Source organism: Xenopus laevis, chromosome 1L, assembly GCF_017654675.1.
Source record: "Xenopus laevis strain J_2021 chromosome 1L, Xenopus_laevis_v10.1, whole genome shotgun sequence".
In the NCBI taxonomy this organism is placed as follows: domain Eukaryota; kingdom Metazoa; phylum Chordata; class Amphibia; order Anura; family Pipidae; genus Xenopus; species Xenopus laevis.
This window is the reverse complement of record NC_054371.1, coordinates 156,475,075-156,500,490: the sequence shown is the minus strand read 5'-3', so window position 1 is coordinate 156,500,490 and position 25,416 is coordinate 156,475,075. Positions and strand designations below refer to the sequence as shown.

Sequence of the window (25,416 nt, the reverse complement as noted above, 5' to 3'; positions counted from 1 at the left end):
GGAAACCCATTATCCAGAAAGCTCCAGAAAGCAGACTTATGGTATGGAGATCCAAATTATGGAAATACCCCTTATCTGGGAAACCCCAGGTCCCAAGAATTCAAATGAAAATTTGTCCAGGAGGAATGCTGGGGTTGGTACTGCACTGACAAATATTTTATTTGAGTGTATACAGCATCAATCATATTTGCTTGTTACCTATCCTCTATCTAAAGGGGATCTAAACCCATAAAAATAATTTATGATTGGAACTTCTCTAAGCACCTCTGCAGTTTACATTAGGAAGTGCAAAGAAATTGTATAGAGAGTAAGGGTCTCTGACACTCTGGGCCTTCAAAATAGTTATTGACCCAAGCCTGCTATTAGCAGTCTAAAACAATTGAACCCTAAGAAACCACTTAAAGGAGAAGGAACGGCATCCAATAAATTAATACCATTAATGCAATTAAAAAAATACATTGAAGATATTGGTTTCAGTAAAATGAATGCACGCAAATCAGCTTCAAAATAAATATTTTATTGTAAAAATAAAAAAAATAAATATTTATAAATATCTCAACATCATAACACATTAGAAACAATGTAACATTCTGTATTTGTTCCTGTACATTTACTTTAAAGGCACGTGCTGTTTGTAATTCAGCAATCACTGTACAGTCCATGTTTATACTAAATAACAAGTGGTTAATACTAAATGAACCCATACAGCTGCTGAATGAGCTCACATTTAGGGAAAAAGCAATATAGGTTGAATTAATATATTGGAAGAGTTTTTTTTCTTTTAATGAAAACCAATTAACTGCTAGTGTTTCAAGAATTCAGGAAATGTAGTTGTAAACAGGCAGCGCAGCACACACTACATTTTGAGATTGAGACATTCTGAGACAGACACTCTTGTGATTCCAGTAGCTACTATAATGTGTTGCACTCAGCTTCATGGGTATTTCATCAGTTTTTACTGGCATAACTGCTTTATATTTAAGTGATATTGGATGATACACCCTGTTTAGGAAGAACACATTAGGGCTTATTTACAAACCATAATTGTAGTTGCACAAAGTACTTAAGTCCAAAGCCACTCTGTGCACTTGTGTTTAAGCACAAAGAGCCAATACTCCCCAGGGTTTCCCTATACCTACTGACGTAGGGGAACCCTTAAGCTACCACCAACTCCAAGGTGACGGTAGTTCCAGGGTTCCCACAGCCGCCTGTATCAAAAGATGCAGAGCACTTGTGCCTAAAGAGTCAGGTACAGACATAATTTTTATGGCGAGAACTGGAAATGACAACATCCCAAAACAAATTATTTTCAGCACAACTGTGTCCAATTCGCTCCAAAGTGCACACAAAAAGTGCATCATGGTGCTTAAGGACTGCAATTGCGCAAATAAAGCCTATAGTTTTGTATAATTTGCATTACAGTTTTAGGTTCCTGTATTACCTCTTGTTACTTAATATACAAATTTTACGGACGTCAACATAAATTATATAAATAATAAATAAAATAAATAACTTAAATAAATCCTTTTTGGTAAACCACTGAAAAAAAAGTACCTGAACTGTAAACAATCCCAGAAACCAAAACTTACAAAAGGATAATATAACTTAAATAAACCTAGAATAAATACATAAATAAACATGGAATGTACAATTTCAGTACAAAATGAACATGGAATGTAAAATTTCAGTACAAAAACCTTTGCTGGTTCATGTGACCCCCATCACCAGTCTCTCATTATTTTAATGTGACTGAGGCTGATGATGTTTATAAGTGCTGGGTCTCTGAATAAGAGCAAGATTGGGAAGCAAACAAAACGTTCTAGATATCCTTTGGGGCTCAAGCATCGATGACAACCGTATTGGGTCTGAATATAATTACTATAATACTATAGTATTACATTTTATACTTTTCTGCTAAGCCATTGTAGGTGACAATGAAAAGTAATGCTTTTGTACATTAATTTTCCTCTTCACAACTATCACAAAATGTGTCCCCTTTTTAAAATGATACCTTTTCAAAGCTGGGTTCCAACAACCCATACATTCATGCAATACTTGAATCTGGCTTGATTCAATTAGGGTTTCTTTTCATCACATGCCTTTTTTATTTTTTTGGAAGACTTCAATATTTTTCTCATTTGGAAGAAGAAGCAATGAAAGTCAGATAATAATCCATACTGCTCAGTAATCCATTATTAAGTGCAGTCTCTTCCAGATGGTTGGTGGATTGTTGCATCAGTTCCCATCATGCAGTTAAGCTTCTGACTTTACCAGCTGGATCTTGGCTCTAGTCTACAGCATATTCCCTGAACTGCTCATTCCGTGTCTAATTGGCACATCTATCACTATATTATCCTCCGGCCTACCTACAGTAGTATTCCTGGTCTTGTGTAGTTCCAGCTTACAGTATGTCCCAATTAAGTTACTTTCATAGTGCTTTCATAGTGCCTGAAATTTAAGGCATTGAAGGATTTTGCGTTTCACTCTCATACGGGTGATTGATTATAGTTGCATTGACTGCTTGATGAATGAAATGTTGGTATTTTTCAAGCATTTTGCAACCTTGTGCCTTTTGTTTAAAACTATCGTCCTGTAAAGGAGGACCATAGTGTACACTCACGTGAGATACATGGTACTTTTTGCAAAGAAAACAGGACAGATTGGATAGAATTCCCTTGACTCCGCTAAAGGTTTTTCCTAGTTCACTGAGTAGTGATTTATTTTTGGAATTCATTTTATTCTGGGCGTTGGTGATGTTGCCGAGAGCAGCAGAGACATAACTGAAGATTCTGAAAAGCTCAGTAGCCTTATTTTCCTCCGAAGAGTTGGTTGCATTAAACTTTGGAAAGTGTACATTCACCGTGAACTTGTCAACTGTTTTGCTTTTGAAGCCTTGACCTTCATACTGTTGAAGAATACAGACTGTTACTCCAAATAGAAATAAACATTTGTATTTTTTTGCATAGTAACTAATGTATCAATTACAAGAGGATCAGTGTTCAGGTTGTCCAACTGATTGGACTTTTGTCTTTTTAGCAGACTTTGTGAAATCTGACCACACAAACCTATGGTCCTACTATATGGATCTGAATCATTGGCCTCTGGGTTAACTAATTAAATGGGAAAGGGAAGCTTTGTTATGTTCTGGATTGGCCAGTGACCATGGGGCATAAAAAATAAATAATAGCCCTAGAAGCTCCTGGAAGCACAAAAGTAAATAAATCTCAATATATGCATGCAAAGTCGATAATCTTCCCCTCCAAAAAAAATGTTTGGCTATGAGACCCAGTTACTATTTTATCACTGTAAATATAACATAACACAAATGTTATACTCATACAATTCCCAGAGTGCACATTGTGACCCCCCCTGCCAGGGTGAAAACACAGTTCCATAAATGACACCAGCACTTAAATCTAATGAAAATTAATCTTACATTGTGCAAGACATTAAAAAAAGCTGCCCTTTGCAAGTCATTAATTGGGTCATTTTCGAGTGCAAGGTGCCACAATGCATCACAGATTGCATCTGTGTACAATTCTTTAGCCACAACTGCCTCTATCAATAAATACAGGGCACTGTAAGAACCCTGGAGCTCCATCAACAGGAGGCAGGCAGTGGTTCCAAGCAGAGCTATATGGAAGTGCAAGGAACACATGTTGATGTAAGTACCTTGGGCCAGTAATGAACAGGGCTTTACATGCAACTGCAAGGAATTTTTTGGTCCCTCAACTGAGCTTGTAGTTCCTGCATACTGCTACAGCTGAACAGTGTTTTGTCACATGGCAGAAAAGAACTATATAAATAATTCCTCTTCTAAAAGTCTCATATTTTACAAAAAGGGGACATTATTTTGTATAATACACAAGTCATGTGAAAAATTACAAATTACATCCCTTAGTACCTATTATAACTGACAGAATTTATAGGATATCTGTGGGACTTGTGTATGATAGATATATATATATAGATATATAGATATATATATAGATATATATATATATATATATATATAGATATATATATATCAAAACAAAAAAGTCCAGACCAATGTAGTGAATAAAAGAAAATTGCTTTATCTGAAACTCTGCAACGTTTCGAAGCTCCCGCAGTATATACTGCTTGACAAAGAAGCGGGAGCTTCGAAACGTTGCAGAGTTTCAGATAAAGCAATTTTCTTTTATTCACTACATTGGTCTGGACTTTTTTGTTTTGATATATATTTTGTCCAGGATATGGACTAAGTTCGAGACAGGGACACCGCTCCACTCCAGTTTGTACAAATATATATATATATATATATATAATGGTATAGTAGAACCGGCACTCCCTCAAAACATCAAGCCCCGGGTGCTACTTCAAAGGTTTGCATATTGGATCATTTAAGAGCACTCACGGGTGTTGTGAAAAGTACTTTTTTATTGGAGTGTTACAATCTACCCCACATCAACGCGTTTCGGTTCTCTCTGCATCCTGACGACGGTTCAGAGAGAACCGAAACGCGTTGATGTGGGGTAGATTGTAACACTCCAATAAAAAAGTACTTTTCACAACACCCGTGAGTGCTCTTAAATGATCCAATATATATATATATATATATATATATATATATATATATATATATATATATATATATATATATATAAAATAATGTACCCACTGTTGTAAAGTATAAGTCACCAAGGAGTTCTATGACCTCTTAGGGTTTGGCATATGGAAGTCGCCTGCAATAAATCTTTGCTACTATGGGTGACTAGTCTCCCGAATAAGCCTTCCCATCGGCAAGAATGTAAATTGCCAGTGGGATGGCATAAGTGTTGCTTTGGTTTTCTGAAGTTGCCTGAAGTTGCCTCATGAGGAAAACAACTTTAGGGTGAGGATACACAGAACTACTAGTAGCAGCTACTTGTTGTGGCTACGAAAATACCCTGCCATAGAGAATACTGAGACTTTGCTCTGCTAATCCACATGTAAGGTCTAAGCAAAGCCAATTCTCACTGTTGTCTATTTTGTAGCTGTGACATGTAGCTGCTACTAGTACCTCTGTGGGTCTTCACCCTTATACAGGCCATACAAATCTTAGTTGACCTGATATCCTAACATTTTGTAACAGGGGGTAGTTTATTTTTTTACTATAAAACACAAGTTTCAGTGAGTCATGTGACAGAAATGACATCAGAACTCACCATTTATAAGGATATAATCTACAAGATATTCAGGGCTTTTGTGTATATTTTATATATGTGTGTATATATATATATATATATATATACATATATATATATATATATATATATATATATATAATACACAAAAAGCCCTGAATATCTGAATATCTTGTAAATGATATCCTTATAAACTGTGAGTTCTGATGTCATTTCTGTCACATGATTCATTAAAACTTGTGTATTATAATAATAAAGTACCCCAGCTGCAAAATATGAGGATATTAGAAGTTACCTCGGAGTTCCATGACCGTATAAAAACACTCGGCCTTTGGCCTCGTGTTTTTATATGGTCATGAAACTTGTCGGTAACTTATAATATCCTTATAATTTACAAGAGGGGGTACTTTATTCACTCTATATATATATATATATATATATATATATATATATATATATATATATATATATATATATATATATATATATATATATATATATATATATATATATATAATGTTCAAGAGGATCCGCACTCCTTGGTTAGTGAACCAAAAATATCTTTATTTTTCAAACTTGTGCACAAGTTTGAAAAATAAAGATATTTTTGGTTCACTAACCAAGGAGTGCGGGTCCTCTTGAACTTTACATAAATACTTTGACCCTGCACCCACGTTTATGGAAGACTGGTTCAGAGTGCAAGTGTCTGATTCAGGTTATATATATATATATATATATATATATATATATATATATATATATATATATATATATATATATATATATATATACACACACATATTAGCTGTATCTGTTTTTTTATATTTTTGTAGCAGGAAAAGATCACTAATTTCTATAAAGATTACTGTACAGAGAGGTTCTTACATATTTCTCAAACAGATGTCTTGCTCCGGACGCCAGCTCTTTTATCTTATTATGGATCTGGTGCCAAATGTAGGTGGTGTTGTCATTGCAGTCGGAGTTTGAGCAGATTTCCCCTTTAAAGTCTAATGGCATCGCCGTTATAATCACCAGACACCAACACTGGAGAATCAGCAGTTGCACAATTCCTGTTCCAGAGAAAAAACATATGTTACAGATTATTCAGCTCATGTTTTCTTCCTGATGACAAAAGATATGTCTATTCTCCCTGCTGCATGGTAACATTGCTTGGAGTATGAAAGCAACACCAGATGGTTTCTGCACCAGTACAAAAGTCACTATGGGTGCATTGCACGGTTGTATAAAATGCACATCAGCATCAGCAGCCTTCCAAGGTGGGTTTGATCAGCCAACATCCCACATAACTGAATCTACATTTTAGTATGTATTAAATGTATATGCACAGTATGTTATCTGCTCTACGTTAACAATAAACTAATACATGGCATTTATATAGATAGATGATAGATAGATATATGTATCATGGGAAAGTTACTTTTGCTCAGGCTGGGGGGATGCATTTATGATCTCCTGAATCTTTTCAAGTTTAAGAAATTGCTTCCAGCCCAAACAGCTTTAAGCAATGCAAAGGAACATGCTTAGTAAAAATAGTGCTGAGTGGTCCAGGATCCAGCGGCCCTACCTGCTGCAAGTCTCACTTTCCTCCTGTGACGTGTAAGAGCAGGAGACAGAGACGCGCTCGGCGCTTTTGACATCACTTGGAGTTGGCTGCGCTTTATCCGAGGCACTAGTCTGTATGCTAGCAATAAACTGGCCTGTCTTTATGTCTAACGCTGTCCTATACGAGTACCCGGTGCAAATCTACCCCCATGCAGACGCTTTAAATCGCTTGTAATCAAAAGTGAATAAAGTTGCTGTGACTGTGCGCTTCTGAGCACAAGGAGCATAAGGAGCAGGAGTGTGCTTGTGCAATCAATCTACAGGCTGAATACTCGTGCCAGCAAATCCCAGGCTTCAGCCTTTTGACTAAAAAATGTTCAAAATGCCTGGTATGTCAGCTTGCTCCATCAGCCAGACTCATGGTACAAATCGCACCTAGACAAGGCAGAAATCGCTCGGCGAGGGGCGGAAGTTACCTGGCATGTGCCTCATCCTATTAGTAGTCGCAATTCCTTTGGGGCAGAGACGTCTGTATGGCTGATGCTTGAAGAGATGACTTTAAATTTGTCCCAAAACTAGGCATGACTTAAATAGCAGCGCCTGTTGCCTCTCCGCTCTCAGCCAATCAGCGCTGGCCCAGGGAAAGTGCGTGGAGTTTCAGAGTGAGTAGGATGTTGCCGCTGAACGCTATGGGGAGAGTCAGGGGGCTCAGGAGCTTATCTCAGGGTTTTCCCCTCATCCTATGGAAAGTCTATGAGGATGGAAAACAAAGTGACAGATACTGAGTCACCACTTTTTTTTTTTCTTTTGGATTGAGTCACCGCAAGTAATCTGTCTGCAGCGATGAATGAGAGGGATGTCTCACTTGCGACTACGACTCCCGACATGGCCTGGGGGGAGCCAAAGCTGTTGCAGTTGAGTGGAACGTTTAATCAAGTCTCATTATACACGTGGATAAAACGTTTCTGTTCTTTTGTTTTGTTCGCTGACAATTTACACCTGTCAATTCCTAGTGCTTTCACACACAGCTGAACAACCACTCCTGGGGTAAGGGGTGCTGGGAGTTGTAGTGGAACTGGCGCATGCGCGCTACAGGGCAACGAGCCACAGCAGCATTTCCCAAAGTGGCAGGGATGGATTATAGAGCAGAGCAGGGGCATGCCTGGGCTTGGCTACATCTTTACATTACTTGGAATTTTTTTAGGGAAACGATACTGACAATTTGCCACAGACGGGAAATGCGCCATCCCTCAGCATCATTATCTTCTGTCAATCCATTTCAGGTAGAAGAAGGACGTTCCCCACCCGTGCAGCAATATTTATATGCCCTTTTTAAGTACATGACTAAGAGCTGCCATACCACTTTCCCTGCTAAGATGCTCTCATAATCAGCTCTCCAATCACAATGAAGCAAGAGTGCCTTTAAAGGAGTTGTTTGCTTTTGAGTTAACATTTAGGGGCATATTTACCAAGTGGCGAATTTTTGCCAGCATCCGTTGCAACACTTCGCAAGGTGCAAATACGCTAAGACTACGCCAATTCACTAATATGCTGCGTTTTGTCATGGGCGCTGAAAGCTGGCGACTTTTTGATAGCGGTACTTCAGCATTGCGAGCATTTCATAGCTAAGATGCGCAGTGGTGGAACTACCGGGGGAGCAGGGGGTGCGAGCGGACCAGGGCCCGCACCCCCTCAGGGCCCCCCGACACTGAAATGCGGGCCATACGGAGGGGAGTGGGGGCACGGCTGCGCGTCACTCACCAGGGCCCACCCCCCTCTAGCGTTCATTTGTGCCTAGTGAAAATTCGCTAGTGATCTTGCGCTTAGGTCAATTTGCATAGGGTGGGAAATTTAAAGTTGTATGGACGTCTTTATGTTAAATGTTGGTGCAAATACTTACAAATTCCACTTCTAAAAACACATGTCCAGGGAACCTTAATAAAGACAATAAAGTTATTATAGTGCCCTACACATGTGCCCACTGTAAAATTAATTTTCCATATGTTTGAAAATGTATGGGGGAAACTAATTACACAAAAAAAAGTTCAAGTCAGGACTTTTGCAGTCACTGTCAAAAAAGGAAAAGTCGCCAGCGGTTTTTGTACTTCATTTCATTTTCGGCTCACAGAATAAGATGTAGGTGACAGAAGATTGAGGAAGATCTAGCTACTTTACGGCACTTCACCTGGTCTGAGGTGGCAAAGGCAGCGCTGGCGAAAGAGGTAACGTTCAGTAAAATCCGCATTTTACTGAATTTGCTGAGTAATGTCCATTTGCCAGAGCGAAAAATCACCTGGCGACAGAGTGCCAATGACCGCTAGCAAATTGGCGCCTGCGCCTGTTAGTAAATTGGCGATGTCCCTGCCGGTGGCTACGCTGGGGAATTGTCGCTTGCATTCGCCACTTTGCGCCTTAGTAAATCTACCCATAAGTAGGATGTTAAGAGTGTATTCTCAGACAATTTGCAATTGTTTTTTTTCTTTAAATATTTGTGGTTTATTTAGCTTTTTATTCATCAGCTCTCCAGTTTGCAATGTAAGCAATCTGGTTGCTAGGGTCCAAATTACCCTAGCAACCATGCATTAATTTGAATAAGAGACTGAAATATGAATAGGAGAGGGCCTGAATAGAAAGATGAGTAATAAAAAGCAGCAATAACAATAAATTTGTAGCCTTACAGAACAGTTGTTTTTTAGATGCGGTCCCCCATGTGAAAGCTGGATGCAGTGGTGTAAAATGAACCAGCAGTCGCTGTTGGGGCAAGGGAACAAGGGGCCTGAACAGCAGGGTTTTCATCCTCTATGTCGGTGATCCCCAACCAGTGGCTCGTGAGCAACATGTTGCTCACCAACCACATGGATGTTGCTCTCAGTGACCTCAGAGCAGGTTCTGATTTTTAAATTCCTGGCTTAGAGGCAAGTTTGGTTGCATAAAAACTAAATGTATTGCCAAATAGAGCCTCCTGTATGTTGTCAGTCTATAAAGGGATTACCGGGCCCCTCTTAATTTGTTTTAGGCTGTGAGCCAGGGGCAGTCTGGTTTTGACACTGGCTGGAAGGTGTCAGAAGAAAAAGGCAAATCAGTAAAAAAAATAAAAAATGAAGATCAACTCAAAAGTTGCTTAGAAATGGCCATTCTATAACATTCTAAGAGGGTTATGTAATAAAAGGCACTAAATTTGCCCTGGAGCAGTAACCCATAGTGACCAATCAGAAGGTAGAAATTACTGGTCACCTATTCAAAAGCAAAGATCCTATTAGTTGCTATGGCTTGCTGCTCCTTAGTAACTTAGTGCCTTTTATTGCATATGGGGGTAAATGTTAACTTAAAGATGAGCCATCACTTTAAACAACCTATGGACTAAGCTTCTCTCTATTATAAAACCCTGTTGTGGCTTAGTATAATGCCTTATTATACATTGTCTCTCTGCTACTTATGATGCTGCAGGGGACCATGAAGAAGACGGTCCGACAGGGCCAAAACTAGGGGTAGGCAGAGTAGGCACGTGCCTAGAGCGCAAAGCTGGGGGGGGGGGTGGCAGGCACGTACCTTCTCTGACGCCTACCCCATTCTCCGGTCCTGTCTCTCCCCGACTGCCACTAATATTTTTTTGTAACAATGCGCTTCTGCGCACGTACATTCTCACATGCGTGACCGAGCGCACTTTCGCGCATGCGCACATTTTGGTGCATGCGCACCCAAGCACGCACGCAGCCGGCGCCGTGCCCAGCCAGGTTGCCTAGGGAGCCTGGCTGGGTTGGCCCGGCTCTGCAGGCCGATGCTGGTAGGACCAGAGTAGTTTTAATACTGACTTCTGCTCAGGCCCAGACTGGCAATCTGTGGGTTCTGGCAAATGCCAGAGGGACTGCTGTATGATGCCATAGATAGTCACTATTTATTGGGCTGTGGGGGCTGTTTGAGCCTCTGTGTACCTGAAATGCCAGGGCCTATTATGATTCTCAGTCCAGACCTGCCATACCTCCCAACTGTCCTGTTTTTACCCTCTTTTGACAGCTCAACCCGCAGTCCCTCGTTTGTAATGGAAAGTCCAGTTTTTCTCTGCACTGAACAGCCATAAAAAGAAACAACATTTCTAACTTAATTGGCTTTTGGCAGAGAGCCCAGAACAGCCATAGCTGAAGATAAGTACTTTTGTAACAATTTTGAGATAAGGAAATAAGTAATTGTAACAATATAAGATAACCAGTCCCTTGGAAATAGTTAGACTCACAGATTAAAGGGCAATTCACCTTCAATATCAAAACTGTAAAAACGGAAATAAAAACATAGAAATATGTTCAAACTTCCATAACCTGCCAAATTTTGTAATGAATATAGTAATTAGGGGGTGTGACCACAAAATGGGTGTGGACAAAAAATATCATCACACAAACATTTTTGTCCCTCTTTCTGTTTTCAAAATGTTGGGAGGTATGCTTCTGCTGTTCTAAATAAATGCTGCACAGGCAAGTTGTTAGAATTTGATTCTATTGTCACATCATGAACAACCTATCCTCTACAATGAATCAACATGGGAAAGTTACTCTGAGCAATGTCATGTAAGGTGATTCTAGAATTATATTTCAGGATTTGTGTAATCCTGTGAGGAGCAATCTACTGCATATTAAGCTGTCTGCAGAGGGACCAGGTCAAAAAGTATAGGGAAACCAATGGGGCAAACGCGGAGAGGCAGTTAATGAGAAATGTCTTATTCCCAGAGCCTTAAAATTATTGATGTAGGGCCTAGTCACTACTAGTTGGCTGGCATGTGATTGCCTGATGTCACTGATAATAGGTAGGCTGATTGTGAAGGGGAGTTTGTGTAGTCTTTAGTGGGATCAGTTGACTTTGAATTTGCTGACAGACAAGTTTCTGTTTTTTCCTTTGAAGCTCGAGCATGCTTTAAATAGGATCACCCAGTGCATAGTGTCACACAAAGTGCACACACATGCAAAGGGTGCAATGGGACTTAGTCCCCCCTATAAAACTCCAGATTATCTGGCCCAAAAGGCACAAGATAACCACCTTTGCCCGAAGGCTAAGTTGGAACCCTTTATCCCCAGTATAGGGAAACCAGTGAGGCACTGGCTGAGAGGCACCCATCCTTATGCAACAGTGCATAAAAGTTAAATAGGGGGTGTGGTAAAATTCATAAAAAGTGTGACTTTGTGCAGCCCCGACCTATTGGCCAGATTTAAAAAATTCTTAGCCTCTAGCCAAAAGGTCCAGTGCATAAGAACATAAAAGTGCATAAGAAAGTGCTGAGTGCACTAAAGTGCAGTGCTACTTAGTGCCAAAACCACCAGTAGTACTCTGACACCCCAGGTTTGCAAGGCCTTGGGCGCATAGCTCAAGCTCAATGAGAAGAGTCTGCATGGGCACCCCCTAGCTAAGGTGCCTCCCTCCATAACAAGGCAAGATACTACACGTAATTTTAGACAAAAGGCTGGCAGACAAGTGAGGAAGATGAGTGAGAGGTGGGGATGCTAGCTGCAGTACTGATGACCACGGAGTGCTGGCGTGAGTAATAACTCAGGGTGGGATGGTGACTAGTAAGTCACCATGGGAGAAAAGCGCTATAAAAATGTTATTATTATTATTATTGGCAGGTAACAGCTCTGAGCACAGGTCTGGAGTGCATGGCCCTGCACTTCCCCTATAAATACATCACTACCTGCATTCATCTGCATTCAGCAATGGTGTATACATGAAGGGGAGACATTTAAGTGTCTTCTCCCCTGCCCTCTACTTGCCCCCTAATTTACATGCCACTCAGGGAAACCCAGCAGCAAATGCTTTTTAAATGTCCACTAAGGGGCATGATTTTGCTCTCTTAGTGCTCTAGCACTTGCATTAAATTTATTAAAGGGCCTAGACTGCTGTAGATTCAGGCAAACGACAGAGACGCTGCTGTAAAATGCCATAGACAGTCACTATCTATTGGATTTTGGGGGCTTCTTGGGCCTCTATGAACTTGAAATTCAAGTGCCTATTTTAATTCTCAGAAGGAACCTGGTGACATCTATTGTGTTTTGCATGAGCAGCTTGTACTAACCACTTCTATTAAAAAATGCCCTATCATGCCATTGCTTAATCCAAACATCTGTTTAAAAAAAGTATTTCAAAATAGAAATGCAGTCACACGTGCCTTTACGGTAAATACGTTTCTCAATTGAATGTTAGTACATCATTTATTCTTAGATAATTTTAACTTTCTCCAAATGCTAGTTTACATAAAGCCACAATAAATAGGAGTATGTCACTAAGCTTTGCTATTCAGTGAAATTATAGAGGAAGAATTACCAAATACTTGTAACTGGTATGATCATTCCAGAGTCTGATTGTTCTGATTTTTTGGTGGTGTTGCTGGGGCACTCATTCACAAAGAATCATACAGCCCAGTTAGGAATAAACTGAATTGCATGATCTATTTCATTCTGCATGGCCCACATAACCTATTCTCTATTCCAGACAGTTGCATAACTCAAGGCCCCGTCTAAGGCTTCTCCAGTTCAGTGTCCTGAAGCAGCCACTGGGGCTACTGTATCTTAAATTACATACTTGTATTATTTCCCCCTGATGCTGTATGTATTGTGGTTTTTTTTCTGTTTCTGCAGTTTTAATCACACACAGAATAAAGTCGCCTTACAAGACTTTTTTTTCTTTTTTTTTGTAAAATTGCCCAGGGGACAAAACCTGACAGTGCTTATATCTCAATGAGGTGCCTCTGCCAAATGCTATTGGCTGCCTGCAGTCTCCTGATTTTAGTTATTCCATAGAGGGGTTGAAAAGTTCTTGTACTGACTAATGAAAAACTTTCTGTATTGCTTCCAATTGCACCCTTCTGGAAGAACTTTAATGTACGTCTGAATAATGTGGTGTGTGGCATCTTTTTTTTTTCCAGCTAAGACCAGAAAAAAAAATGTAATATCTTCATTTCAAATCAGATTCCCATAGTTATTCTTTCCTCTTGTGTTAAAGTAACCACTTTTTTTTTAACAGTGTTTATTTTATTTTATTTTGTTTCAAATCTGTATCAGCGGAAGATTTTTATTTTTTACTAATTATGTCTAGCCAGAACTGCCAGGATGGTGCTTTTGGATTCAGCCATTTCATAAGAATTGCTTTCCTGGCATAAAATAACAGAGATCGCCATAGATAAGTATGTATTTTTTAGCTAAGGCTATCTTTATTGATGGCGAATAGCCCCTTACTTGAATCCATTCTGCAGCTCTTCAGCTCTTGTTGTACTACAACACTCAGCATCCACTACTGTCAGGGGTGCTGGGCGCTTATGGCTGCAAGCTGAGCAGCACTAATATGAACCTGGCATGGCTGAGATTCTTTTTTTCACACTGTCTGTAATAGCGACTATGTGGGGCCCTAGTAAATGAAGAGCTCTGGGAATTGGCCAATGCTTTCACCCCCTCAAAGACAGCTTTGTCTTTAGTGGAATATTAAATTCTTTCAAGCACTCAAGTGTGAATAATGAAGATAAGTTCACTTTAATCATATACCCTCCCCATAATAAAGCAATCGCCGTTCTCATTACCCTCGTACTATAACACATATTGTGTGGGCTACTTCCCAGATCACTTTGACTTAATGATTTCCTGAATACATGTGATATTTATTCAATCTCAGACCAAACAAAAGACAAATGACTCATTGTAAATCCAGCATATTCTGTTAGCAGCGTGGCAACCCAATGAAATTCCCTTCTAAATTTTATCAATGCCATTCGTGCGTCTCCTGGAGAGAAAGGCTAACTGCATTCTTTTTCCTTTTAGAACCTTCTGTTAAAAAAAACATTTCTTCCCGCTGGCAGTTATTGCACCTGCCTCAGATGAGGCATTCACCTTATTCCATGGCTGGAACTCACCTGAGAAATGCACTTGAATTAACAGGGACTGTGGCATCTTGCTGGGGATTCTGGGAGATGTGGCAGCACACTATATCGCAGGCTGGCTAGGTACATTTGGTCTAATATTACATTTTGTATTTATTCCTCACTTGTGTATGCAGTCTAATGAAAGTAGAGCACAATATCACAGATATTATATGTTGGCGTTTTTTCACTGCTGTTGAATTGTTTAAAAAAAAAATGCACAAGATTTATTTTCTCAGAGCAGTGCAAACCCCCAGGCCTAACCATGATTGGTTTTGTTGGTAACATGATAAGTGAAAAGAATACACTTTCATTCTCCCATTTAACTTTTATTCAGTGGTCATTTTGAGTAATACTTTCTTGGCTCTGTGAAGTCTCACTGCACAATTCATTTACTGTATGTCTCTTCCTTTATTTCACCACTAGTAAGGGCACACGTCACTGGCTTGCATCACAGGAAGAGCTAAGGAAGTTCGTAGCAATAGGCAGAGATTGGGGTTGTCAGCTGGGTGCAATATTATCAGAAAGCTGGTCAATTTTATTTTCCTTTATTTTTGTAGCTCTAATATTCCACAGTGCATTTATATCAATCCCTGGACATGTTGAGCTTACATTCTAAGGTCCCCACCACACAAATATGCATCAGGCACAGTACAGAAGGGTACAAACTGCAGGCCTGTGAGTATTTCTTTAAAAGCTTTTTTTTTATGCAAAGACACCCATGGGTCTGTTGAATTTGCTGTGGGGCCCAGTAACATCTAGTTGTGCCACTGGCTCTTAGCATAAGGGCAATATGTCTGCTACCTTTTTTTTGTATTATTCTTTTTCTATGAGATCTGGGTCTATTCAGAATGGTCGTTTTTTCCTGTATAACACAACATTCCCACTTTCCAGTGGGTTTTCAGCAATTATGAAACACTGTGTAATGCGGATGAATGGAATGTATTTTTGGCAGTGGCTGATGTGCTTCCGAATAACTCAGTGAACTGACTCAGCACTTAGCCCATTCCCACATATTCATACAAGGAGGTCACCTGACTGAAAAATCCACAGGAAATGCTTTCATCAAAAAACTCCTTCTCTAAAGTCATTCCTTGAACAACCCACCCCGAAACACACTGATAGAAAATTGTCATAACAATATTTTTAAAGGGACATTATTGGTTAAATTTTGTTTAAAAATATTAACATTACTAAGAGAGTTCAAGTCTTCTGTTTCTAGGTGGAGTATGCATTAAAAACCAACAACAGAGAAAACATTCTGTTATTATCCTTGGAGAAAGGTTTTGCTGCAAATGTGAAGCCAGTCTAGTCCACTCTGCATTCTTGTCCCCATCCCCTTGTATAAAAAGCCCCTCCTTATTGATAATTGTGTAGGGCAGTATTTCTCAAGCTGTGAGGCTTTCTTCTGATTCTCAAGAGCTATAGAAAACACGTAGCTCGAATGCAGAATATGATTAGAGTGTCATGGAGGACATATGCACAAACCCTTGCATTAACTCCTGTGTAATTGTTCACACGCTATTAGATGTGCCTAATTTGGCTGTGCATGTATGGCCAAATCAGGCACATACTTTGCCAAAGGACCAAGTATATAAATACTTCTGTCAGTTTGCTATTTCTTTGCCCTGGTTCTTGATGTTCCCCTTTTGGAAGTCCTTTATTATCCATACTCCCTCTCCCATTTCCCTTATGTATATTTCTAAATAGGACATAGGAAAGGAGCTGTCTAATGTGGATGTCTAGAATTTTTTCTCATCATGGTAAAAAAACATTTTTTCTCTTTTTTTTTGTTTGTGACAAAAAAATGCAATGTAAAATGGTAAATAGACACTCTAAAAGAAAACTATGTCTTGTAGTGGTTTGTCTTCTGTGTAATATCCCTTTTAAAGAGTCTGGGGTATGTAGGTAAAGCTTGTTGGGCGCACATTTCTTCTCAGCATGTTGGCATTTATATACATATAACACAGAATAAACCAGTTCCAGACATTTCCTTCTGTACAAGCTTTTTGGCTCTTATACAACCCGATAAAAAGATGAGTAAAAGACAAATAAAAACACTGGATCTGCAAAGTTTCTGGAATTGATTAGTGTACTTCATACTACCTTAACCAAGCCATAATGAAACATGGCCCTTAACCAACCATAATGCTCTATAAAAGGGAATCGATAGCCCTAAGCATTGCAGGTCCATATAAAAAATATTACAAAAAAATCCTGTATTTTCTGATATTTTCTATTGGTATGTGCCATAGGATAATCCTGTATTAAAACACTGCCATTATAAGTACTAAAGTTTTTTCTCTTGGTATGAGGCTCACACACAAACCATGGGCACACAAACATGCTAGGTTACATCAGCCAATGACTGGTCAGAGCTATGTCTTCTGCTCTCATACTTCTTCCTGTTACACACAGACCCTGCATCATTCCCTGTCAGGAGTCCAGTTAGTGACACACAGAACATTTAAAAATGGTGGGTTGAGGTAAATGATGTTAAAGGGAAATATTTACTGATATGTTATTTTTGGAACATATTGTTTTTGTTTACGCAAAGCAAGAAGACCATATAACCACTGTAGATATCTACTGCAAATATACACACGGTTTATTTATCTCTATAAATTTGTTACATGAAGGACTGGGAACCTCGTGACAGTGAGCAACAGGGGACTTAGAAGGAAATACTGCTTATGATGTAAAAGGGAAGAGCAGTGTTTTCCTGGAAGGGAAGTGGAGTGGGGTAAACGAATGTCACTTTAGCCACAGTTATGGTAAGTAAAAGCAAAGAAGTGATTTAGAAGTCCAGAAAGGTTTTGTTAGAAAGTGTAAGAATAGTAGACACTATAGTAAGGAACCTCTAAAGCAGGGGTCCCCAACCTTTTTTACCCATGATCCACATTCAAATGTAAAAAGAGTTGGGGAGCAACACAAGCACGAAAAAGTCCCTTGGGTTGCCAATTAAGGGCTGTGATTGGCTATTTGGTAGCCCCAATGTTGATTGGCAGTCTACAAAAGGCTTTACTTGGCACTATAATTAGTTTTTATGCAATTAAAACTTGCTTTCAAGCTTGGAATTCAAAAATAAGCACCTGCTTTGAGGACCCTGTGAGCAACATCCAAGGGGTTGGAGAGCAAAATTTTGCTCAAGAGCTATTGGTTGGGGATCACTGCTCTTAAGAGAAATTGCCAATGTTTGAGGGAAGAGTTTCCCACTTGATTTAACTATTAACTAAGACCAAGCATTCAGAGATTAAAGGGATTTTTCACCTTTAGATTAACCTTTAGTACATGTATGGGATCCTTTATCCGGAAAACCGTTATCCAGAAATCTCCGAATTACGGAAAGGCCACCTCGCATAGGGGCAAATTCACTAACCTGCGGAGTTGCGCTATCGCAGCCTTCGCCACACTTTGCCAGGTGAAGTTTCGCCAGGGCGCCGCTAATTCGCTAAAATCCGAAGATGCGCTCAGGGAGGGGAAAGGTAGCGAAGTTGCGCTAGTGTAATTCTTCAAGCAAAGCGAAATTACGCTAGCGATGCCTAATTTGCATACGGCGCCAAGTTAAAGTACAATGGACATATATGTAGCAGCAAATACATTACACTACACAAGCCTGGGAAAGCTTTCTAGACTAAAATAGAGTTGTTATTTTGCCCTATACATGTGCCCACTGTATAGTTTAGGTACCATATGTTAGGAAATGTAGGGGGGAAGGAGGGTACACCCAAAAAAATTTACGATCTTTTTCAGCCTATCACCCTTAAAAAAGTAAAAGACGCCAGTGTTTTTTGGGACTTAAAAAATGTTCAACTGTTTTTGAAGCAAACCCTATCTACTCTGTTGCACTTCACCTGGTCTGAGGTGGCGAAGGCAAGTCTGGCGCAAGAGGTAGCGTTCAGTAAAATGTGCAAGTTAGTGAATAAGCGTAGTTACGTCCCTTCGCCATAGCGCAACTTCTCCTGGAGTAGGTCCACTTTGCTAGCGAATTTACGACAGCACCCGTTAGTAAATCGGCAAAGTAACGAAATTACATCACGCTGGCGAATTTGCACTAGCGTTAGCAGCTTCGCACTGTAGTAAATTTGCCCCCTAGACTCTACATTATCTTAATAATCCAAACTTTAATAAATGATTTCCTTTTTCTCTGTTATAATTAAACAGTACCTTGTACTTGATCCCAGCTTAGATATAATTAATCCTTATTGGAAGCAAAATCTGTCTGTTGGGTTTATTTAATGTTTACGATTTTCTAGTACACTTAAGGAATGAAGATCCAAATTACGGAAAACCCCAGGTCCCGAGCAGTCTAGATAACTGGTCCCATACCTTTATTATGTAGACAGTGATGTTGTGAGACAATTTGCAATCAGTCTCTCTTTATCATCATCCATTGCCCCCTACTATGGACATTGTTACCGATAGGCAGTAACACCAACCTAAAATTCTCTGAATCTTAAACTGTATGATTCACATTATATAGTAGGTGTTGTCTTTCTCTAAATAAATCATACATTTATTTCACCCATGTTCACAGGTTCAGCATTTCCCTTGTATACTTGCAGAAGGAATCCCTCTATTAGACAAATGAAAAAGTAATATTTTAAAAAAAGGCTATATACCATTACTTTATAAAAATTCACATCTAAACATAAGGTGGAGGTAAATACAAGAGGAAGTAACAAAATCTGAAAACAGACTTGGATTGGTACACTGGTAGTTATTCAAAAATAAAAAATATTAGCATGTTTTATGGGTGGTAAATGAACCCAAGAGAGTTTCAGAACTCAAATAAGACAGCTAATGAGTTAATTAAGAGGTCTAAAGGGGCCAGATGCAATGTCTGGTCTACAGATCCTGCCTTTCATCCACAAAAACCCATGGCCCCAGTAGTCATTATATACTATAATTCACTGTGCTCATTTGTCCCCAGTTCCAAATTCTGCTGTGTGTGGGACCTTTTTTCAAAACAGTTGTAAATGCATTTCTATATTAGGGGTTGTTCACCTTCCAACAACTAATGTTTGGATTGGTTATGCATTCATGCAGTGAACTAAAATATCTTTCTGAGATGTATATCTTTCTGATTGTAAATCCATATATTACTTATAACCATTTATAATGTTTGAGGGCTGTTGTAAGGACACACAGTCGTTAACAGTTACAATTTGCATGGTAATAATACATAGGGTATACCTCAGAGGGTATCTAGCCTATTCTTGTGATCCCCATCCCAAAATGAACAAGGTACAGTATTGTCCTTCATATAATCTCACTTCTCATTCCATTTATCCCCTGAGCAATTTACTGAATAACACATATGAGAGTAAGACCTCAGAAAGTGGTTATCGCAGGCTGACTGTAATGAAATATGGATAGCCTGCAAAAGTCTTCCATCAGTAAAGCAACTAGAGAACTTATCCACATTAACATGAAAACATAACTCAGATCTGTCTTCTTCACCCTAAAGCTGGCCATAGACGCAAAGATCCGATCGTACGAATCAACGTACGATCGGACTTTCCCATCTCCCGACCCTCCACTAACCATTCAGATCAAAGTCTTTACCATTCCGATCAAATAAGAACAGATCACCCAATGTTCTGCCCCTGACAGCAATCGTACGATACTTATGTCTGACAACACTAGTGACAGTCTCCCACTGAAAATTGTACGATCGGCAATACACGCAGAGATATTATCGGCAGGCGACAGAAATTTTCTAACCTGTCCGATCGACCAAACGACCGATCTCCGACGGACGAAAAATGTCGGGACTCTCCACACATGGTCCGAAAATCGTACGAATCCACGATTCGTACGATCGGATCTTTGCGTCTATGGCCAGCTTTATGCTATAGATGCTTCCATTGTCAAAAGGCTCACATTTCGTGGGATAAGGCAATGTCTAAAATAAAAAATGAATTAATGAAAATACAAACACGCCATGTAGAATTTTTTTAATGAACTTTAAAGAAAGATATATCACCCCTAGAATACTCTATGAGATTTGATTTTAGAGCACCCTTAGGGGCAAATTCATCAAGCGTCGAATATCGAGGGTTAATTAACCCTCGATATTCGACTGGGGAATGAAAATCCTTCGACTTCGAATATCGAAGTGGAAGGATTTTGCGCAAATACTTCAATCGAACGATCGAAGGAATACTCGCTCGATCGAACGATTAAATCCTTCGATTTAATCGAAGGATTTAATGGAATGATTCGAAGGATTTTAATCCAACGATCGAAGGATTATCCTTCGACCAAAAAAACTTAGCCAAACCTATGGGGACCTTCCCCATAGGCTAACATTGAGTTCTGTAGCTTTTAGGTGGCGAACTAGGGGGTCGAAGTTTTTTCTTAAAGAGACAGTACTTCGACTATCGAATGGTCGAATAATGGAACGATTTTTAGTTCGAATCATTCGATTCGAAGTCATAGTCGAAGGTCGAAGTAGCCCATTCGATGGTCGAAATTCGAAGCATTTTTTCTTCTATTCCTTCACTCGAAGTTAATGAATGGGCCCCTTAATTACATGAGTCTCTTGGCCACCAATACAAACAGTTAATTTGTTTTCTTCTCAAATTTGATAAGTGGCAGTATGATATACAGATAACTCTTTTGCACAACTTCCCTTCCTTTTTACATCAGATAGCTAGAGGAATGGTATTCTTTTTATCTCTCCTTCAGTTCCAGTATCTGCAATCTGATTTTACTATTCAAAAATTAGTATTTCCTTCCTGCAATTTCTGCTTTTTGTAGTAATGTCCATGACTTGATTTTTATAGTAACTGAGTCCAGCAAATTCCCTTTTATGATTTTCCCTGCCAAACGTATTTTTTTAATTTATTCTATCCCACGCATCTGCACCTGCAGGTTTTCCATTCAGGACTAAAAACTAGCATTTATTTAAAAAGCAGTTGGGTTTGATCTGAACAGTCAAATGATAATGGACTTTTACTAATCTTACAGTTTACACCATTAGTGGATGGGATAATTTAGGACAAGGACAGATGGAGCATAGGCTTTGGTGCTCTCAGCCTGCGTATTTTTTGCAGGCTGAGCAGGTGAGCTCTGTCTATTGTTTTTAATGAGATCCGCTTCCAGGCAGTCACACAAGCTTTGGGGAGGTCGGACCAGAAATTTGAAAGCAGACATTTAAGGGCTGACCTTCTCACTGCTCCTCTGTGTGTGACTGCACACAATTTGATCTTATTGAAATCAATAGAAATGGGGCACGGAGTGGATCTGCTTCTCAGCCTGCACAAAATATGCAGGCTGAGAGCAGTGGAGCCTATTCTCCATCTTCCCTTGCCCAGAGAGCAGTAGGATTCTAATCTTAAATTACTAATTTTACAAGACAGGTTACACCAGGGCCAGACTGGGAGTAAAAAGCAGCTCGGGCAAAAAAACTCAATGCAGCCCACATGTAAACACACAATAGTTTTGTACTCATCCACACATATATTGGGGTAAAACTGCAAAAATTATCTACATAAAAAGCTGCCTTTCTCGCTTAACTGTAATTAATGTAAAATATTACAGTTATTAATTTATTATTATGTTACAGTACAGTAAAATTTCTTTACTGTCACCACACAAATCTAGTGTGTCCTTATTAGCCATTTTGTTGATTTGCCATTTATTATAAGCTGAACGTTTTATTTAAAAATTGCAAGGATTCAAAAGTTTACCATTACAGTAGGTGGTACATTACTTCTTTTAATATGCAAGTGATACTCAGAAATCCATGTATAACTCAGCCTGCAGCCTTGTGCCTTTATATGGTCACAGAACAACCCCTCAGTGACTTCTAATATCCTTAATTGACACTAGTCAAAATAAAACATAGAATTCAATGGTGCAGATCCACATTATTTAATCAAAATATCACATGAATTCACCTTCAAGGTGGACTTGTGTGTTGCAAATAGAAATTGTATATGGGGACCCAATACACACCAAAATTCAAATACTGTGTCAGCGTTTACTGTGACAGACCAGAAAAATAGCACCATGGTTTAGGGGCCTGTATGCAATATGGGAGCAGACTTCTTTGCTCCTCTCCTGCCCAGGTTTCTGCAGTCAGGAAGGGGGCAATTAATCTCATAATTTGTTAATGGTCTAAAAGGTGAATCAAACATAGTTTGATATTATGAATTTACATAATTTTGAATTGATATTTTCTTGGTAATTATGTGACAACAAATGGTACCTATAAGTGATTGATACAAATGTTAAATTAAATCTTAATTACCATCCTTTAGGAAAGTACTGAGTTGACCAGTTGTATTGTCAATAGTGCTGAGCATGACTTACCGTATAGGCACTTCCATAGTTCAGTAGAAGAGAGCATACATGCATAATGTACTTTTGGTGTTAGCATTTTTATGCACTGCTCTCCTGTCAAGCCTCCATTTTGCAGGAGGTAGACCTCTAATCTAATTCTTCTGCTATATGAAACATAGTTACATTGTTACTTTTGGTTAAAAAAAGACAATAGTCAATTTAATTTAACACCTCCAAATGACCCCCAGCACATATATTTACACACAATAAACAGTTGCCAAGGTCTTGGTAAATTTGCTATTCCAGAATCATTTCAGATATTTACACATACCTATACCCACCTATCGATATACTCACATAAACGAAAATATATTTATAGAACTACCTGTATTTACTGTCTGCCCTATTTGTCTGCCAAGAGCTATTGCATGTAATATAGTAAATTAGGTTGATAAAAGACACATGTCCATAAAGTTCACCCTTTTAAGTCTATATATAACCTGCCTAACTGCTAGTTGATCCAAAGGAAGGCAAGCAACCCCCATCTGAATCCTCTCCAATTTGCCTCAGAGGGGGAAAAAATCCTTCCTGACTCCAAGATGGCAATCAGACCAGTACCTGAATCACCTTTGACTACGACCTATCTTTCATAACCCTGTATTCCCTCATTTGCTACAAAGCCATCTAAAAACTTTTTAAAGCTATCTAATGTATCAGCCAGTACATCTTCACAGTTCTCACTGGAAAAAAAACCCCTTCCGGATATTTAGACAGAACCTCCTAACTTATAATCGGAAAGAGTGGCCTCTTGTCAGCTGGAAGGACCTACTGGTAAATAAAGCATTAGAGAGGTTATTGTACAATCCCCTTATATATTTATACATAGTTATAATAACTCCCCTTAACAGCCTCTTCTCCAGCGTGACCAACTCCAACTTGGCTAGTCTTTCCTTATAGCTTAGATTTCCCATACATTTTACCAGCTAAGTTGCACTTCTCTGTACCCTCTCTAATAAAATAATGTCCCGTTTGAGCGCTGGAGACCAAACTGTACGGCATATTCTAGATGGGGCTTTACCAGTGCTCTGTTCAGTGGAAGAATGACCCCCTCCTCCCATGAATCGTTAACCCTTTTAATGCAGCTCAAGACCTTATTTGCCCTTGATGCTGCTGACTGGCATTACTTGTTACATCCAAGTTTATTATCTACAAGGCAGCGCCGTTTCTGGGGAAGGAGCCGCCCCCCGCACCGACTTACCTGTCGGCGAGGGGAGGCAGGAACACGATTGCGGAGAGCGCAATTGCGCTCTCTCGCAATAGCGCAGCCGAATTTCCGGTTTAAAAACCGGAAATTCGGCTCTTAAAGGTGCAGGAGCGGCTTTTTGCCGCCCCTGGAAACCTGTCTGGCGCTGCCGCCTGAGGCGAGCGGCTCAGCTCGCCTCATTGGCGGAGCGCCCCTGCTACAAGGACTCCAAGGTCCTTTTCCATTATAGATTTGTCTAGTGCAGTCCCATTAAGGGTATAAGTGGCTTGGATATTTTTACATCCCAGGTGCATGACTTTACATTTATCAACATCATGGGCAGATTTTCATTTAGACTAGGGAAGACTAAGCCTCCCTAAACCTGGCTGACAAAATAACAATAAAGAGAAGGGTGGAAAAATCAGAAGAAAAAGCTTTACCGTGTTTTTTTTTCTCCTCCAGTCTGGCCACAAGGGGATTGACTAGGTATAAGAAAGAAATCTGCCCATTCCATACCCTTGATCTGCCCATTCCCTGTCTACATGAAGTCCCCTGCTCCTATGATGCCACAGTCCCGTCCCATTCCCTACAGTTCAGTAAGGTGTCACCAGAAAGTTATCAATGTGATATATGTGATATATAATATTTTTTACTTAGTTAAGAGCAAAGGTTTAATATGATCAGAAGTGTATCCCTAAGTCAGAAAGAAGTCGATGGTATCGGTGATTTTAAGTCTAATCTTGCCAAAACAGACAGAAACTAAAAATACGAGTGGCAACCATGAGCACTGCAGCTATTATAAAACTATTATAAAACTATAACTTCATTATCTCCTCACAACTTCTCTAGTTTGTACATCTTTACCTTAGAGGATAAGGGGGGTAAAGGTGCTACATATCTTTTATATCTTTATACTAACAAACATTACAAAATATAGTCTGCACTGCTATGTTATGCTCATGGGAAAAAAGGGATTTGTTTTGTACACCCTGATTAAATTACAAAATCACTTTCTAGAGAGAGAGAGAGAGAGAGAGAGAGGTATAATTACCTGATTATATATTTTCTTAAAGTTAAAAAAGATTAAAACCCCCTCTCTATCTAGTTACCCACCAATTATTAATACTACATTAATTACCGATATCTATATTGTTCAGCTGTTCAGTTTCTAATGATTGTGAAAAATTTCAATAAATATTTAAAGAAACTAAATTGTGATTCGTTATTGCGTGATGGTGTTCAACACCAAAAGGTGATTACCCTAT

At 39.3% G+C, this 25,416-nt stretch overlaps 1 protein-coding gene across 1 annotated transcript; it reads right to left on the bottom strand.

Moving 5' to 3' along the window:
* Positions 1-496: 496 nt before the first annotated feature.
* lif.L (LIF, interleukin 6 family cytokine L homeolog) lies at positions 497-8,335 on the bottom strand. The gene is made up of 3 exons (XM_018260451.2): positions 7,205-8,335; positions 6,051-6,235; positions 497-2,905 (listed from the first exon to the last, which is right to left on the bottom strand). The coding sequence occupies exons 1-3, from the start codon at positions 7,218-7,220 to the stop codon at positions 2,456-2,458; spliced, it is 651 nt and encodes a 216-aa protein (XP_018115940.1). The 5' UTR covers positions 7,221-8,335; the 3' UTR covers positions 497-2,455.
* Between the last annotated feature and the right edge of the window lie 17,081 nt (positions 8,336-25,416).